The following is a 15,742-nucleotide window of genomic DNA, read 5'->3' on the forward strand; positions in this document are numbered from 1 at the left end:
CAACTTATCCAAGATGTCACTGGCAAACAGAGATAAGAATATACAAAATCCAAATCACAGAAATGTGAAACAATTAAATTTTGATTCCCAAACAAGCAAAGTCTTATTCTAAGGGAGTTTTCATTAAACTGAAACAAAGTCTGATTTTGATATATAGAATACTATTTTATTCTTTATTTTAAACCTTTCTTACATGTTTAAAAATATACATGGGTTCAGAACAACCTCAATAAAATGATGACATTTTCTATTAAAGGACCTCTGAAGTCAAACCACTAGTGTGCAAACACAGTTGGCTTCCAATTTGAAGTCATAGGCACATTTCATTAAATGCATTTCATAAAACAAAGAAATCAAAATGCTGAGAAGAAAAATACTCAGTAGTTTGATATAAACTTTAAAATATCTGTCAGGCAGGAAACTTATAGTAAAAAAGTAAGATTCAGATGTTTTACCACTCACACCTGCTTCACTACTAATTCCCCAAATGCCCTTTTGCTACATCTAAACCCCTGATAATTTATTATACAAGTCCATGTAGCACACTAAAAAATAAGTTAATTTAATCTTTGCGTATGAAAACAGATCATTACAAAAGAAAATACTGACAGCTCTTACCTGTATTTGATAATTAAGTATATCATATTCTCAGCAGTACTAAGAATGCAGCTCGGTCTAATATAAATATCTAAATAACAACTACACAAAAGTAATTTTCTCTTCAAAGAAGTTTTTGTATATTTTTTCCAATGTTGATGACTTAAGCAACATTGATCTATATATTGTGCTAAGAAAACATTAGGCACAGATCACATGATATAATTTACATTTTCTTTGTTGTAAAAAATATAGTATATGCAAATGCATATCATACAAATGATTGGTGGACGCAACACTAAGCTTTGTAGACCTAACGCAAAAAGATTAATATTTACTCTTAAGGGGGAAAGAAAAGGGGGACACATGGAGTGTGGTCCGAAGGGCAATCAATACCTCACTTCTGGTGAATACTATGCGTCTGCATTAGAATTATTTGTGGATTTTCTTAAAGAAAAACAAAGCTTTATTAAAGCAAAAAAAAAAAAAAAAAAAAGATACCACTTTGGGCACATGAACTGAATGAAAAGGAACCAGATAAAAATGTTTACAAAAGCTATTAAGAGTATTTAACACAGTATCTGAAATGAGCTATAGATTGCTTTGTTGGAAGGAATACATTATTTAACATTATGATTGTTTTATATGGTAGATTCTTTATTAGCTAAGACACTTTTGGATTAAGGTACCGAAGGAGGCAGATCGAGAAAAAGAAAGAGCAGGCTGTCAGAAGGGGGTGGGGGTGAGGGCTAAGCATAATTTTAGCCAGAACAAAAATACTGTTTCTTTTTGTTTATAGCAGAAATTTTATGCTGTGGATAGTATAAAAACACAAGCAAAAGGATTATGTGGCAGGTAATAAAATTTACTACGCATCCTTCATGGAGAAACCACTTACAGATTGCAGATTCGTATGTAAAAGTATGCTTTGATGCAAAAAAAATGTACATTGCCACATATATAATATGTAGCATTTTCCCATAAAGGGCAATTTATGTAAGTAACTTCCACAAACACAAAGAGAGGGAGAGAGACATTGACAGACGGAATGAGAGGCAAAGACAGAGGGGAGAGCTCAGTCCGAGAAGACAGAGATGCCGAGGGGCTTTGCTCATGTCCTGTGGAAGATCTGAGATACTTTTTTCAATATTTTTTTCATCCTCAGTGCTTAATTTTGCTATTACTTTACATTTATATTCATACACTATAAATATCTCATGAGATTGCCCTCTATACATTCTTTTCTCTAGTTCCCCCCACCACCACCGTGGAAAAAGAGGGGAAAAAAAAGAACCCTCTCGTCTCTCCATCTCATAGTCAACTATTCAAGTAAACATTTCTCTAGTGGCAAATTGAATCTAGAATACAATCCAAAACCCCTTTTGGATTACATTTGATTTCTATATCGTTCTCTTCAAATGGAGCAGGAATTAGCCCGTTTCCTAGGTTTGGGGTCTCGAGCTTCCCGATCCTTCACACACATACAAGATGTGCACATTGTCTCGGACAGTCTTCGGAGGCCTAGCCGGAAAACACTGTTGGAAAGGCTATAGATCACACAGTTACAAAAACTATTACTTATAGCAAGCCAGGTTGTTAGGAAGGACAGCGTTGGATTGTCCAAGACCCGGGAGCTTTCTAGAAGAAAGTAAATTATATAAGGGAGCCACAGCATGTAAAACACACTGGTTATCCGAAACAAAACCATGGCGTAACGACGGTCGGGGCTATGTCCAGTCTCTCCAGAGGCATCCACCTCATGGCTGGGAAATCGGGCCCTCCGGTCATTTATCTCTTTGGTGTGCTGCCGGCAAATTTTAAAAATATGGAAGTAAGTGAAGCAGACAACAAAGGCAGCAGGAGCATAAAGTAAACAAACAATAAAGCCAGTAAAATAGGCACTGGTGAGCCAAGAGGTGGCACACCATTCAAAGATGTCACCATGGTACCCTGGTTTCCCCCAGCCAAAAAAGGAAGGCAAGAAAATTAGGCAAGAGTAGATCCAGATTAAAATAATGCAAATTCTCAGGCGACAGGGGGTGACCAGTTGATTGTAGGAAAGAGGCTTGGTTATTGCCAGATAGCGGTCCACACTTATGCAAGCAAGACATGCCATAGAAACACTCTTTAGAACGGAGATGATATATCCGAAAACCTGGCAGGTCAGTGACTCATGGATACCTGTGGAGTAGTGGAGAAGTGAGAGAGTAGGAACCAAGCAGCTCACTCCAACGAAAAGATCAGCATATGCCATCGTCTGAATAAAGTAGCTGGTGGTATAATGGTGCAGGAGTGGAGCACAGTGAAAGACAAAGATGACTGTTAAATTCCCGGCAATGATTAGAAATGTCAGCAAGACAATAACAACAGTCTCAAAGATGCACACATCCACTGCACTGTAGTAGCCAAATCCAAGTGGGCAGGAGTGACGTTCAGACACATTCACAATGCCACTGCTCATGTTCAAGATGCTCCATTCAGTCCACCTGGATTCGTTCATGGCTTGGAATTAAGGGAGCGTGCAGCCGAGGCTCCAGCAAGCAGGTGCCCTGTCCAGCATGTGTTAAACTCTGCACATTAGTGTCTTGGGATCAGCTTCGGGAGACAGCGGCAGTGCTTCTGTCACAGCTAAGCCTCCCAGAGAGTACTCAAGCCTCTTCATCAGCTCAGTGCAGCAGTGACACATCTCAACTTTGGGGGGGAAGAAAGGGAGGTAAGCTAGAAAGGAGGTGAAAAAAGGTCACTGATTAGCTTCCTCCGGTGCTCTCAAACAACTTTCTCAAGACACAGGAACTTCTAGAGAAAATGGAGTTCTTATTACCTTGCACTATGAAAAATTAGATCTGAAAAAAAAAAAAATCTATTGCCAAGAGAAGAAAAGCCTTTGTGGGCTGTTTGGTCTCCTCAGAAAGGTAGTTTGTTAGGGATCAACTAGAACAAATGAAAAAAAAAGAGTCTTAAACTGTCTCAGGCTTCCTCCTTCATCTATGATGAGAAGTGGATTCATATTTTACAATTTAAATAATTAAGATCTAAGATCTAGTTGCAAATCTAAGAAAAAGTTCATTGCAGCAAAGAGTATCTTTGGGCTCAGTTCAGGGTTTGATGCTGGTGGATCAACTTTACGATCTATTTCTCTCATTTCTCAAAAGAGCTAACCCCCCCACACACCCCCAAAAACACAGACACAAGGTTAATTCTAAAAGACTCAGCTGTACTTGGGCACAAAGGAGCAGAACCGAGATAAAAGACTCCAGATTGCCTTATAACTCTCATGAGTAAATAAAAGCCTATTTCCAGTAGGGAAGATAATATACAAATACAATATAACATTGTATATGTTATATACAACGTTAACACCTGACAAAAGATGATAAACTTTAAAGTTTTAATTCTGCATGCAATCTTCTAAGCATTCAGATGAAAACAGCTTTAGCCCATCACAATTACTAGTGCTACCACCAACAATGTAATTTATACTTTTTCCTTTCCCAAGGAAAAATAAATAACTGTTATTAATTTCAGCATCATTAACTAAAAGTAACTTTCATTATCTGATATGCCACCTTCCTTACAATGGAGCATGATCATAAAATACATAGCTCAAAGTTATTCTCACCTTCACAAGCACACCTATATCTCACATATATATGTAAGGATACATGAAATTCTGGCAATAGAAACTTTCCTATATACTCTGAGCTTCTTTGACCAGAAATGTTGCCATTATTCATTACTCAGGAATTCCTAGTAGGCTTCGTAGTCTCTGTTTCTAGATCTCTTCTATTTTCATCAGAGGGTTAACACATTAGATCATTACTTTGACTAAATCTTCTGAAAGTGGAAAATTACCTTCTTTGTTATATTTGCAGTTACATAGCAGCCATAAGTTAAGAAAATGCCTCTTCTATTACTGTGTTCTATTTTGAGCAAGTGCTCAATTAATACAGGGGCCATTAGGTAGGTTATAAGATGGTCTTATTTTAAAATACCTCTAAAGCATCAAGATGAGTTTAAATCCTACAGTGTGAAATACTGAGAGGCTTGCAGGATAGAATCCATCCAAAGGCTTCCAAGGTCATTCTGCTATCAAGTGAACATTTGTCAAAAATCTTTTTTAAAGTACAGGTATTTGAGAGAGTTTTCTGTCAGTCTTTGTTGTCATCCCTCTTGAAGAAATAACATTGCATTAGATATAAAAACATTTCCTTCAGGAACAAAGCAGCAGCTTAATAGAAAGCATTCTTCTGAAAGTTATTTACTCATGCACCACCAAGTCATTCAGGGAAGTCTTTCTTCTTTTGTAACATCCACAGGATATTCCTCCTTGCACATTCCTAGTTTCACTTATCACAAAATAGTTCTCTTCTTACAGGAATAAGGCAATGCTTCTCACCTACATTCACTCTTACCAGCTGCTAGGCTGGGCTGCTTGCTTCAGAAGTCCGATTCACTGCGATGCAGTCACCAGGATGCTGTCGGTAGATAATTCACAATCTCTCAGTATCACTGCCTCCACCTGAGCCGGAGCCCTGCTCCTCCTCCTCATCCTGAGCTGATGCAGAAGAACTCACCATCAGAAAGGTGACTCGGTCCTCCTGCCCCAATCAACAGCACAGCCAATGGCTACTGCAGCTGAAACTGTCACTAGGTAACAGTTGCCAGGCACATGCAGGCTTATAGACTTACTCGGCAAGCTCCGATCAAGATTGACAAGAGAAGACAATGCAACTGACCGATCCTTATAACATATTAATGGCACGTGTGACTCTCTAGAGGCAGTCTCCTTATAGCATTTGTAAAGATTATTTCCTATGGGCAGTACAGAAAAAAACAAAAAGAGAAAAGCACTGGGATACACCTTTAAACCCTGTAGAGAAACTACCACGAGGTACTCTGACACTAAAAAGTCAGCAGAAATCTAATGCTCACTGGCAGAAAAAATGTATTAATTATTAAAAATCAGCTAAGTCTTCGTGAACTCAAGTGATATAGCTACTATTTTTACTCTCTAAAATATAGTTATATTTTGATTAATAGCAGTCATTTAATAATCTCTCCAATCCCTGCCATACCCACACTAAATTGTTGAATTTAATGTATTTTACTGTATAAACAAAGCAGTGGAACTAACACTTCTATGCTAAAATCTATTGGGGCAAATATTTAAGGTTAAATGTGAATTCTGAAAAGTAGGTATTAGAAATAAGTAAAATAGCCATTTACTCTATTCTTTATCTTAATATGAAAAACACTCAGAGTCAAAGAACTCTGTCATATAGTGACTGAGCTACTCATGCCCAAGTTAGAGGAATTCAAATTAAGCTCCTTAACCTGATGGAGATGAAAAACATTTCCATTTATTTTGACGTACTACAGACAAACATTCTCTGTTTTAAGCTTATTTTTCATGGGGTCAGCACTTTTCTTTAAAGTGACTTAGAACTAATTTACAAATCATTTCAGAATTAAATAAGGAAAATTAAAATGAAAACGGAAGATAACTAACATCTGTTAAGCACGCTCTGTGTGCCAACCATTATGCTATGTGCTTTATATATTTTCTCTCTATAAAAACCTTAAATCTTTATGGAGTAGGTACCCATCATTATCATTTCTCAAAGGAAGAAGGTGGGTACTAGAAAAGGTAAGTATAACTTGCCTACTAGAATCATGAAACTAGCATTGAAGCTATCAATCCTAATACCATATTGATAAACCTCTCTCTCCCTCTAGATTTTTTTTTTTTTTTTTTTTTTTTTTTTTAGATTTCATTTAAATTCAAGTTAGTTAACAACAGAGTGTATTATTACTTTCAGGGGTAGAATTTAGTTATTCATCAGTTGCATATAACACACGGCGCTCTTCTATCAAGTGCCCTCCTTAATGCCCACCATCCACTTACCCCATCCCCCCACCCAACTTCCCACCAGCAACCCTCAGTTTCCTATAGTTAAGAGTCTCTTATGGTTTGTCTCCCTCTCTGATTTTGTCTTATTTTATCTTTCCTTCTCTTACCCTGTGTTCAACAATTTTGTTTCTTAAAGTAATTTTTAAATAATAGAAAGCCCTATTTTTTTCCTCCATGTTGAACTGCCCAACAGGAAGGCCATATTATTGTTAAAAATTTTCAGAGGCTTAGCTGAAATACAGAATGCAAGCACATTTCTCATTACCAGAATAATTTATAAACAAAGTTAGAATAACAACTGTAGAGTGAGTACCAAGCTGAGCTTTGAAAGTAAATATTTAAATGTAATACAAAAGGCTAGAAGGTCCTATTTTACAGAGAAGTATTTTGACTTCTAGAGATACCTAAAAGCATTAAAATCAAACAAGACTAGAATTAACTAACATTCTCTTTTACGATAATAATAAATATTCAAAATAAAAATTATATTTGATAAATATTCATGAATATAGACAGATACCATACCCCATATTAGAGTTAAATACTAAGCTTTACTATAAATCCATCGAAAAATAAAACACTATCAATAATTAAAGTTACCCATGTCACCAAAATCTAAATAAACCATTTACAAGGATAGACTCTACATATATTCTTTAAAGATCTACTCTTTTTTTCCCTAAAGATTTTTATTTACTTATTTGAGAGATAGAGCCTGAACAGGTTGCTTGGGGCAGGGACGGGCGGGGAGGAGAGGGACAGAGAGAGAAGGAGAAACAGACTCCCTGCTGAGCAGGGAGACTAACACAGGGTTCTATCCCAGGACCCTGGGATCATCATCTGAGCTGAAAGCAGATGCTTAACTAAGTCACCCAGGCGCCCCTAGTTTTTACATATTTTTAAAATAGCTTTGAATGTAATTTTTCCAAAATCAGGGAAATGGCAAAAAAAAAGTCTCACAGGGAAATTCAAATACTAAATTCCTTTAGTTTGACACATTTATTTCCAAAAACTATCACTGACAGGGATTTGAGTCTATGAATACTCTAATCCATAATTGTACATGCTTTCAAAAGACAATATAAGAAAGAGTTCAACTAGAGTCTTTGATCCACTAAGCTTCCCGCTTTCCTTCTACCAACTTACAAAAAACTTTAATGGTTCTTACAAGATAATTTTCTTTTTTTAGAGATTGACTTGTTCCCTTATCAACCTTTTTTCTGATCTGATTATAATAGGAACTAATTTATAATGTGAAGCTCTAATAACAAAAAGACATTTATATCATATATTTACATAGCTCATTACATAAAGCATTCTTTGTGTTTAAATTAGGCATAATTCTTTTCACATTAGGGGCCATTAGGTGTTTTATTACTGTCATTCTTATTACAATCATTATCAACCACCTCCCTCTCCTTTCAACTGAGGAATGCTAGCTGGGAAATACTAAGAGGAATCATTATTTGGGATATTTCAGAATTACTTCTAACAGCAAAAAATATAGCTTTATGAGATGACACACCACAGGTGTTTGGTTTCTTATTTATACCATCTGTTTTACATATTCTTTTATATGTATCAATATTTCATTATTAAACATCTAAGCATTTCAGGCAACTACTCAATAGGACCTAAATAGCAAAGTAACAGAAGGATATCAGCATCAATGGTAAATAAGATAAACAGTAAGTAATGATTATCAAGAAGAACTACATAACCAATATAATATTATAAAAAGTAAACAAATAGAGAATAAAAAGCATTTTTTAAAAAAACATTTTTAAAGGTACAAAAAGGGTGTATACATCCAGAAACAGAATGTATCTATTTCTTCAACTACTCCTACCATCTGTTAACTTTTCTCCATCTCCACTGTCACTGCCCTAAGCAAACTAGCATTACCTTGTGTGTGGGCTCATGCAGTGGCTTCCAGTGTGGTCTTCCTGAGCTGCCTGTGACCTCTCTTCAATCCATTATGCATAAACAAACAAAATATTCTTTCCAAAAATGAAAGCCAGATGATACCACTACCCTTTTAAAATACTTCGGTGGAAAGGAAAAAAAAAATACTTCAGTGGTGGGGCGCCTGGGTGGCTCAGTGGGTTAAGCCTCTGCCTTCGGCTCAGGTCATGATCTCAGTGTCTTGGGATCAAGCCACTCATCCGGCTCTCTGCTCAGTGGAGAGCCTGCTTCCCTCTCTCACTCTCTCTCTGCCTGCCTCTCTGCCTACTTGTGATCTCTCTCTCTCTGTCAAATAAATAAATAATCTTAAAAATAAAATACTTCAGTGGTTTCACACTGCGCTTAAGATAAAGTCCTAACAGGTCCTATAAAAATCTGTTCTCTACATATTCATCCAATCTTACTTCTTTTCTATATTGTTTAGGTTTAGCTAAACCTCCCCCTCTTCCACCCATCCTCCTGTCCCACATATATTTGCTATGTTCTCTACTGCCTCAGGACATTTGTACCTGCTGGTCACTGTGCTATCACACTTTTTTAGTTAATTCAGTTGCAACCTTCAGATTTTGTTCAAACACCACTGTCTCACAGCTACCTTTCTTGAATTCCCAGATTAGACCAGATTCCATTCTTATTGTAGTTTGTAATGACCTAGATCATATCTTCCTAACTAGTTTGCAAGCCCCACGAAAGGAGAAATACCTGTATTATTCCCCATTATATCTTAAGTACCTACTTTACACTACTGGGCATAAAACTGGAGCTAAATAAGAGTTTAATAAAACTAATATAAAGCACATAAAAATAGCTTGAAGAGTCTGTAAGACAGAAAAACACCAATAACCAGTTTCTGCGAAGCTCAGAGTTCCTTGCAATCCCCCCTGAATGACATTCAAGCTTCATAAGAAATTTATAAAAGTATATATCCTAATTGCAGAAGGAGAATAATTAGACTCTTACTATATTCAAATTAAGGGAAATATTATTCATCTATACCTCTACGTAAACCCGATTCAGTATGAGTATTTGACTAGTGCTCTGAAAAATCCTATCTGGCAGGGGATAATGATTATTGACTTATTTTAAGAATGACAAATACTACAACATACAGTATCAATATATTTTAGAAATGTAGTTATCAAAGCAACTTGGTCTAAATGCTACAAAAAAAAAAAAACCATGTGAAGTAGCACATATTACAATCACTGATTTAGTGATGTCTAAGGACAGAAAACAAGTTTAAATTATTAACTTTACTTCATTATGACAAGTTATTAACAATTACAAATATTTAACAAATATTAAATGAGTGGCGCTACAGAAAAAACTTCCTCAACCTGCTAAAGACACTCCGTGGAAAACCTGTAGCTAGAATGGTATTTAATGGTGAAAGAGTAAACGCTTTCTTTTTAAGATGAAAATAAGACAAAGATGTCTGCTCTTACCACTTCCAAGCACATTGTACTGGCAGTCCCTGCCAGTGTAGGCAAGAAAAAGAAATAGCTAAGCCATACAAGAATTGGAAGACATGGCTACATACATAAGAAGTACTTTAAAAATCTACCCCAAAGATAATTAGAACTGATGAGTAAATCTTGTCCAAATACAAGGTCAAAACACAACAATCACTGAATTTCTATATATTTGCAATAAATTATAGTAAATGAAATTTTAAAACAATAAACCACTTACAGAAAATACCAATAAAGTTAATAAAAGATGTGTAAGACCTCTACCCTGAAGACTACAAAATTAAAAGGCCCTAAGTAAATGGAGTGATATACCACCTTTATGGGTTAGAAGACTCAGTATTGTTAAGAATGTTAGTTTTTCTCAAATTAATCTATGGGTTTATTGCTATTTGTAGAACTAAACAGTTGATTCTAAAATTTGTACGTAAATAAAAAAGGGCCTGGGGTAGCTAAAACAATCTGGGGAAAGGAATTTTTAAAAGCTGGAAGACTGGCACACCTGATTTCAAGACTTACTATAAAGCCACAGTACTCAAGACTGGCATAAGGATAAACAAGTAAGTCAGTAAAGAGAACAGAGTCCAAAAATAAACCCAAACTTACCAACTGAATTTTAAAAGACTAAATCAAGTCAAGAGGAAAAGAAAATCTTTTCAGTAAATATTACTAGAAAACTTTGATATCTGGGAAAAATTAACTTAGACCCTATCCTCATACTATAAACAAAAATATATTTGATATAATCATAGATCTAAAGATAAATATCTTAAATTATAAATATGTAGCTTCTAAAAGAAAACATACTAGAAGAAGAAAATCTTCATAACATGTCAGTAGACAAAGATCTCTTTAGATATAGAAAGCAATAACAATAAAAGTAAAATGTAATTAATTATGCTTAAAATCAAAACTCTGCTTTTCCAAAAATATTAGTAAGAATATCAGTAAGTCAAAAGACTAGGAGAAAACATTAGCAAAACATATTATCTAACAAAAAATTGTATCTAAAATTAATAACTGAATCCTATAATTTGTTAGTAAAAATACAAAGAACCCAATTAAAAATGGGGAAATGCTGTCACAGACAACTCACCGAAGACGATAGACAAATGGCCATCAAAACAAAATGAAAAAGTGCTCAGCATCAATGGTCATCAAGAAAAGGCAAAGTCAGGGGCGCCTGGGTGGCTCAGTGGGTTAAGCCACTGCCTTCGGCTCAGGTCATGATCTCAGGGTCCTGGGATCGAGTCCCACATCGGGCTCTCTGCTCGGCAGGGAGCCTGCTTCCTCCTCTCTCTCTCTCTCTGCCTGCCTCTCTGCCTACTTGTAATCTTTCTCTGTCAAATAAATAAATAAAATCTTTTAAAAAAAAAAAAAAAAAGAAAAGGCAAAGTCAAATCACAATGAACTATAACTACCTGCCCACTGGAATGGCTAAAATGAAAACACTGCGAATACTAAATATTGGTAAGAATGCACAACAATTCAAACTCTTAAAAATTGTTAGTGGTAATGTAAAATGGCCCAACTTTTTTTTTTTTAAAGATTTATTTATTTATTTATTTATTTGACAGAGAGAAATCACAAGTAGATGGAGAGGCAGGCAGAGAGAGAGAGAGGGAAGCAGGCTCCCTGCCATGGCCCAACTTTTTAATATGATTTTCTTCACTGTTCTATTAGTTTCAAGCGTACAATATAGTGATTCAGCCACTCCATACATCCCCTGGTGCTAGTGACAAAGGCACTCCTGAAACCTCATTGCCTATTTTGCCCATCCCCCACCTCCTTCCCCTCTGGTAACCATCAGTTTGTTCTCTATAATTAAGAGTCTATTTCTTGTCTCTTTTTTGCCTTTCTTTTTTTTTTAAATATTTTATTTATTTATTTGACAGAGATCACAAGTAGGCAGAGAGGCAGGCAGAGAGAGAGGAGGAAGCAGGCTCCACGTGGAGCAGAGAGCTGGACGCAGGGCTCGATCCCAGGACTCTGGGATCATGACCCAAGCCGAAGGCAGAAGCTTTAACTCACTGAGCCACCCAGGTGCCCCTCTTTTTGCCTTTCTTAAATCGTATGGTATTTGTCCTTCTGTAACTGACTTGTTTCGATTAGCATTACATGTGTGTGTGTATATACACACACACACATACACATATATACACATATCACCTCTTCTTTATCCATGGATGGACCAAGAAATAATTGGGCCGCTTCTTGTAAATAACGCTGCTATAAACATAAGGATGCATGTATTCCTCTGAATTAGTGTTTTTGTATTCTTTGGGTAAATACCCAGTAATGCAATTGCTGGATGATAGGGTAGTTCTGAAGAACCTCCACACTGGTTTTCACGGTGGCTGTACCAGTTTGCTTTCCCACCAACAGGAAAAGAGGATTCCTTTTTCTCCATATCCTCGAAAATGGCCCAGCTTTTAAAACCATGAAACAGTTGGGGAGTTTCTTATAACATAAAACAAATCTACTCACTAGTTCCAACCCATCAAAATGAAAAAATATATCCACAAAAAATGTGTATAAAAATGTACATAGCAGCTTTACTTTTAATAGCCAAAAACTGAAAACAATCCATCTATCTATCCATCACCAGGGTAACAGATAAACTAACTGTGATATGTTTATATGATTCTGGAATAGGTGAAACTAATTTTTGATGAAAGAAACAGAACATAGTTCCCTCATATGGGGTGTGGACGTGTGTGTGTGTGTGTGTGTGTGTGTGTGTGTGTCTTGACCAGCAAGAGGTATTAGAAAACTTTTAAGGATGATGGAAACATGGTGTATTTTGGTATCTGTGGGTAACATACATGCATCTATATCAAAACTCATCAAAATGTGACATTTAAGATCTGTGCATTTCACTTACATGTAAATTATAGCCACAAAGAATGATAAAGCTATGATTGCACTTGCATGTTTTAAATGCTCCATTTCTTTGTAAAACCACTAAATTAGAGCCCTGAACTACTTGAGTTGTTTCCAGGAAATATATATATTGATGTTTAAAAAGAAAAATACCATAATCCTCCAAAGCAATGTCCCATCAAGAGTGAAAGTTAATGTAATGTCTAAAAGAACAGATCCTACAAGACAGAGTAAGTCCATCTATCCTATGTCTACTTTCACACCCTCTCAATCAGTCTACCTGACTCATGGTTCAGCGGTTGCACTCACAGACACAACAGCCCAGATGCAAGTGAGACACTGGGTGAGAAAAGACTTCTTATTAAATGCCAGTTATACAACACTGTGAGACTGCCCTAGCTAGCTGGGATCTGACAAAACTGGCCAAGAAAGTAAAACTTTCGAGAAATTTCATTATCTTTAATCAGTCACAAAGGAAAACAGAGAAAAAAAATACTAATTTACATGTATGTTTAACTCTGAGTGGGGGAGACCCTCAAATAAAATATATAATTAAGATCAAATTAATAGGTCAAAAATAGTATGCAGAGCAATAAAATCAAACCACGCATAGTATCCTCTTTCTTTACATTTTCCCTAAGTTAGGCTATTATTTTTAATAAATATTTATTAAATTTGAAGACATGAGAAATCTATGACTTAAAGAAGAGAATATAGGCTCTAGCATAAGCCAGTTTGGGAGCAGGGCCAGCTTGCTGCAGTGCTCATTAACTGTGATGCTGTGGGTATGTCATTCTTCCCACGTGTCTCAGCTTCCATCTGTAAAATGGACGTAACTCCCACATTTGAAAGTTGGGTATGAAAGCTAGAAATTAAAGATGAACCATTAAAAGTACATAGCTATTCATTTAAAGCTCATACAGTAAAGGTAAGCATACTCTTATTATCAATAGACTTTTTGTTTAATCATTTTTCCTTAAGAAGCTATACCCTTAAGTAACCTGTTGAGGTTAGGAAATTAATCACAACTCTTCCACTTTTCTACTGAATTGCCATCTCCTTCCAAATTCCTTTTTTAAAGTACATTCTTAAAATAAACACATTATCTGCACCTGACCATGCAGCTTAGGAAATTTATATGATTAGCAACATAGTAATGTAAAAATTGCCAAAGTTTAGTCTGTTAAAAACCTCAGTTTCATGGATGCTGCAATTCCCAGCTAATGAGGTTTCTCTTTTTAAATTTTTAAAATTTTGCTTCACTCTAAGAAATTTTACATTTAAATCTTTATAGGATGTATCATCTACTCCTCTGCCTTCTTAAACTGAGAATTCTGAACATAATTAACTTTTGCCTGGTAGGCTGGGATCATCACTGTTAACATCAATGAGAACACAGTCTTATGATACAATCACACCTCTGTAACTACTAGATTGCATTTACATGTATATACAGGTATAGATACATAGGTTTTAAATATAGGGAGAAACAGACAGACTTGTTTAATTTCTGCAAGTAACCAGGCACCTAGAAAAGAACGAAGCTCCCATATTTTCTGACTATATTTGCATAGCAAATATAGCAGTACTCCTCCTTCATCTTTAATTTGCTATCCTTAATTTTCTAAAGGCTTAAATATCAGAAATTAAGCTTACAAGAATTTTTTTCTCAAAGAATAAACAGAGGTACTGTTCTATGAATAAAATGCTATAGCTCAGGACTACGTTGTCAGTTATTTCTGGATAAGTGAAGTGCTGACTATGGCAATAGACATGATAAATACACTTAAAAATTATACAAGAGAATAGGAAATTCCAAGATTTCTTGTATCTTCCATGTAAGAACTATCCATTAATCATGTTCTCTCTTACTTTATGAAACAAATCTGGAAATTAAATTGTTTAATGAGATTTTTATATCAATGAAATCCCATCAAATATTAATAGTATGTCACAGAAAGAGTTCAATATAGCCACCTCCCTTTAAGTTGAACATTAAAACATCTCCTGCAAAGCTCTGTCAAAATTATACAAAAACAGAATAGCATAACTGCATTTTAAATAATGGGTACACATTATGGGAAAGAAATGTTGATTCAAATTCATTTTTAATTGAAAGAAATTTTTCCCTTATAAAAGAAAATTGCTATTTTTTAAAGATATCTTATTGTTATGGCAACTGAAGTGCTAAAAATAATAAAGAAATATCAAAGTTGTTATAGCAACTAGAATTTTAAAAAGCCATGAAGTGTAAAATAATCAAACCTTTACTTGGCTTGAAATGCAACATCTATGACTCAGTTCTCAAAAGAAAACTTGAAATACTCATGCTCTTGTCTTTACAAATTATCTCTAAAGTCCAAATTAAAAAACAAAAAAACAAAACTTCAGCCTAACAGTTGAAGTATTTTTGATATTCCTCACATCCCTCATCATTCTATACACAACCAACAATGTGCCTCTGAGAACCACACAAGTTCTCAAACTTCATGAGTAGCAGGAAATGTGAGTTAATAAATGCATATTGAATTGAACTCAACTACTCAGAGTTCGTGCAAAATCTGGATTTTCTGGTCTTCTAACATGCTTCTTATCTCTAATCTTCACTGTTCTACTCTAGAATACACTAAAGGTTGAAAAGATATACTCACTGCCAAAGTGCTTTGCCCAGATTCATCCATTTAGAGTTCAATTAAATTACTATTTTACTGAAGGTCTACTGAATGCTACGTATTGGAAGAAGTTCTGAGATCTTTTCTCATAGAAGTCACAGTCTGGTAGAGAACAAACTAAAATAGGTCAACATCACTGGAAGGTGACGTACAATGAAGGGATATAGTATCAGAAGAAAATTTATGAAGGTTCTACAAGCAGTGGTAAGGTCTTTAAGGATTTAAACCAGGAAGTAACATAAATT

The 15,742-nt window shown here is 35.4% G+C and overlaps 2 protein-coding genes across 5 annotated transcripts in view; both read right to left on the reverse strand.

Annotated features, from left to right (window-relative positions):
• The window catches only part of RABGAP1L (RAB GTPase activating protein 1 like), a 770,846-nt gene that overhangs the window by 489,955 nt on the left and 265,149 nt on the right, over positions 1-15,742 (reverse strand). Inside the window, exons 14-15 of one of the 4 annotated variants that reach the window (XM_044267368.1) lie at positions 5,010-5,072; positions 3,299-3,315 (exon numbers count right to left, since the gene is read on the reverse strand). The exons of 2 other annotated variants lie outside the window; for them this stretch is intronic. In XM_044267368.1, the coding sequence (XP_044123303.1) occupies positions 5,016-5,072 (57 nt within the window). In that variant the 3' untranslated portion in view covers positions 3,299-3,315; positions 5,010-5,015. Of the gene's footprint in view, positions 1-3,204; positions 3,316-5,009; positions 5,073-15,742 lie in introns of those variants that run through there. One more of the 4 variants, XM_044267369.1, reaches the window with a different exon arrangement.
• On the reverse strand, positions 145-3,106 carry GPR52 (G protein-coupled receptor 52). The gene has a single exon (XM_044267374.1). The coding sequence runs from the start codon at positions 3,095-3,097 to the stop codon at positions 2,012-2,014; it is 1,086 nt and encodes a 361-aa protein (XP_044123309.1). The 5' UTR covers positions 3,098-3,106; the 3' UTR covers positions 145-2,011.

This window comes from Neovison vison, chromosome 10 (assembly GCF_020171115.1).
Source record: "Neovison vison isolate M4711 chromosome 10, ASM_NN_V1, whole genome shotgun sequence".
NCBI lineage: Eukaryota > Metazoa > Chordata > Mammalia > Carnivora > Mustelidae > Neogale > Neogale vison.

Bases quoted from the DNA above. Each gene is read 5' to 3' on its own strand.
- GPR52 (XM_044267374.1), bottom strand. From the start codon at position 3,097: ATGAACGAATCCAGGTGGACTGAATGGAGCATCTTGAACATGAGCAGT.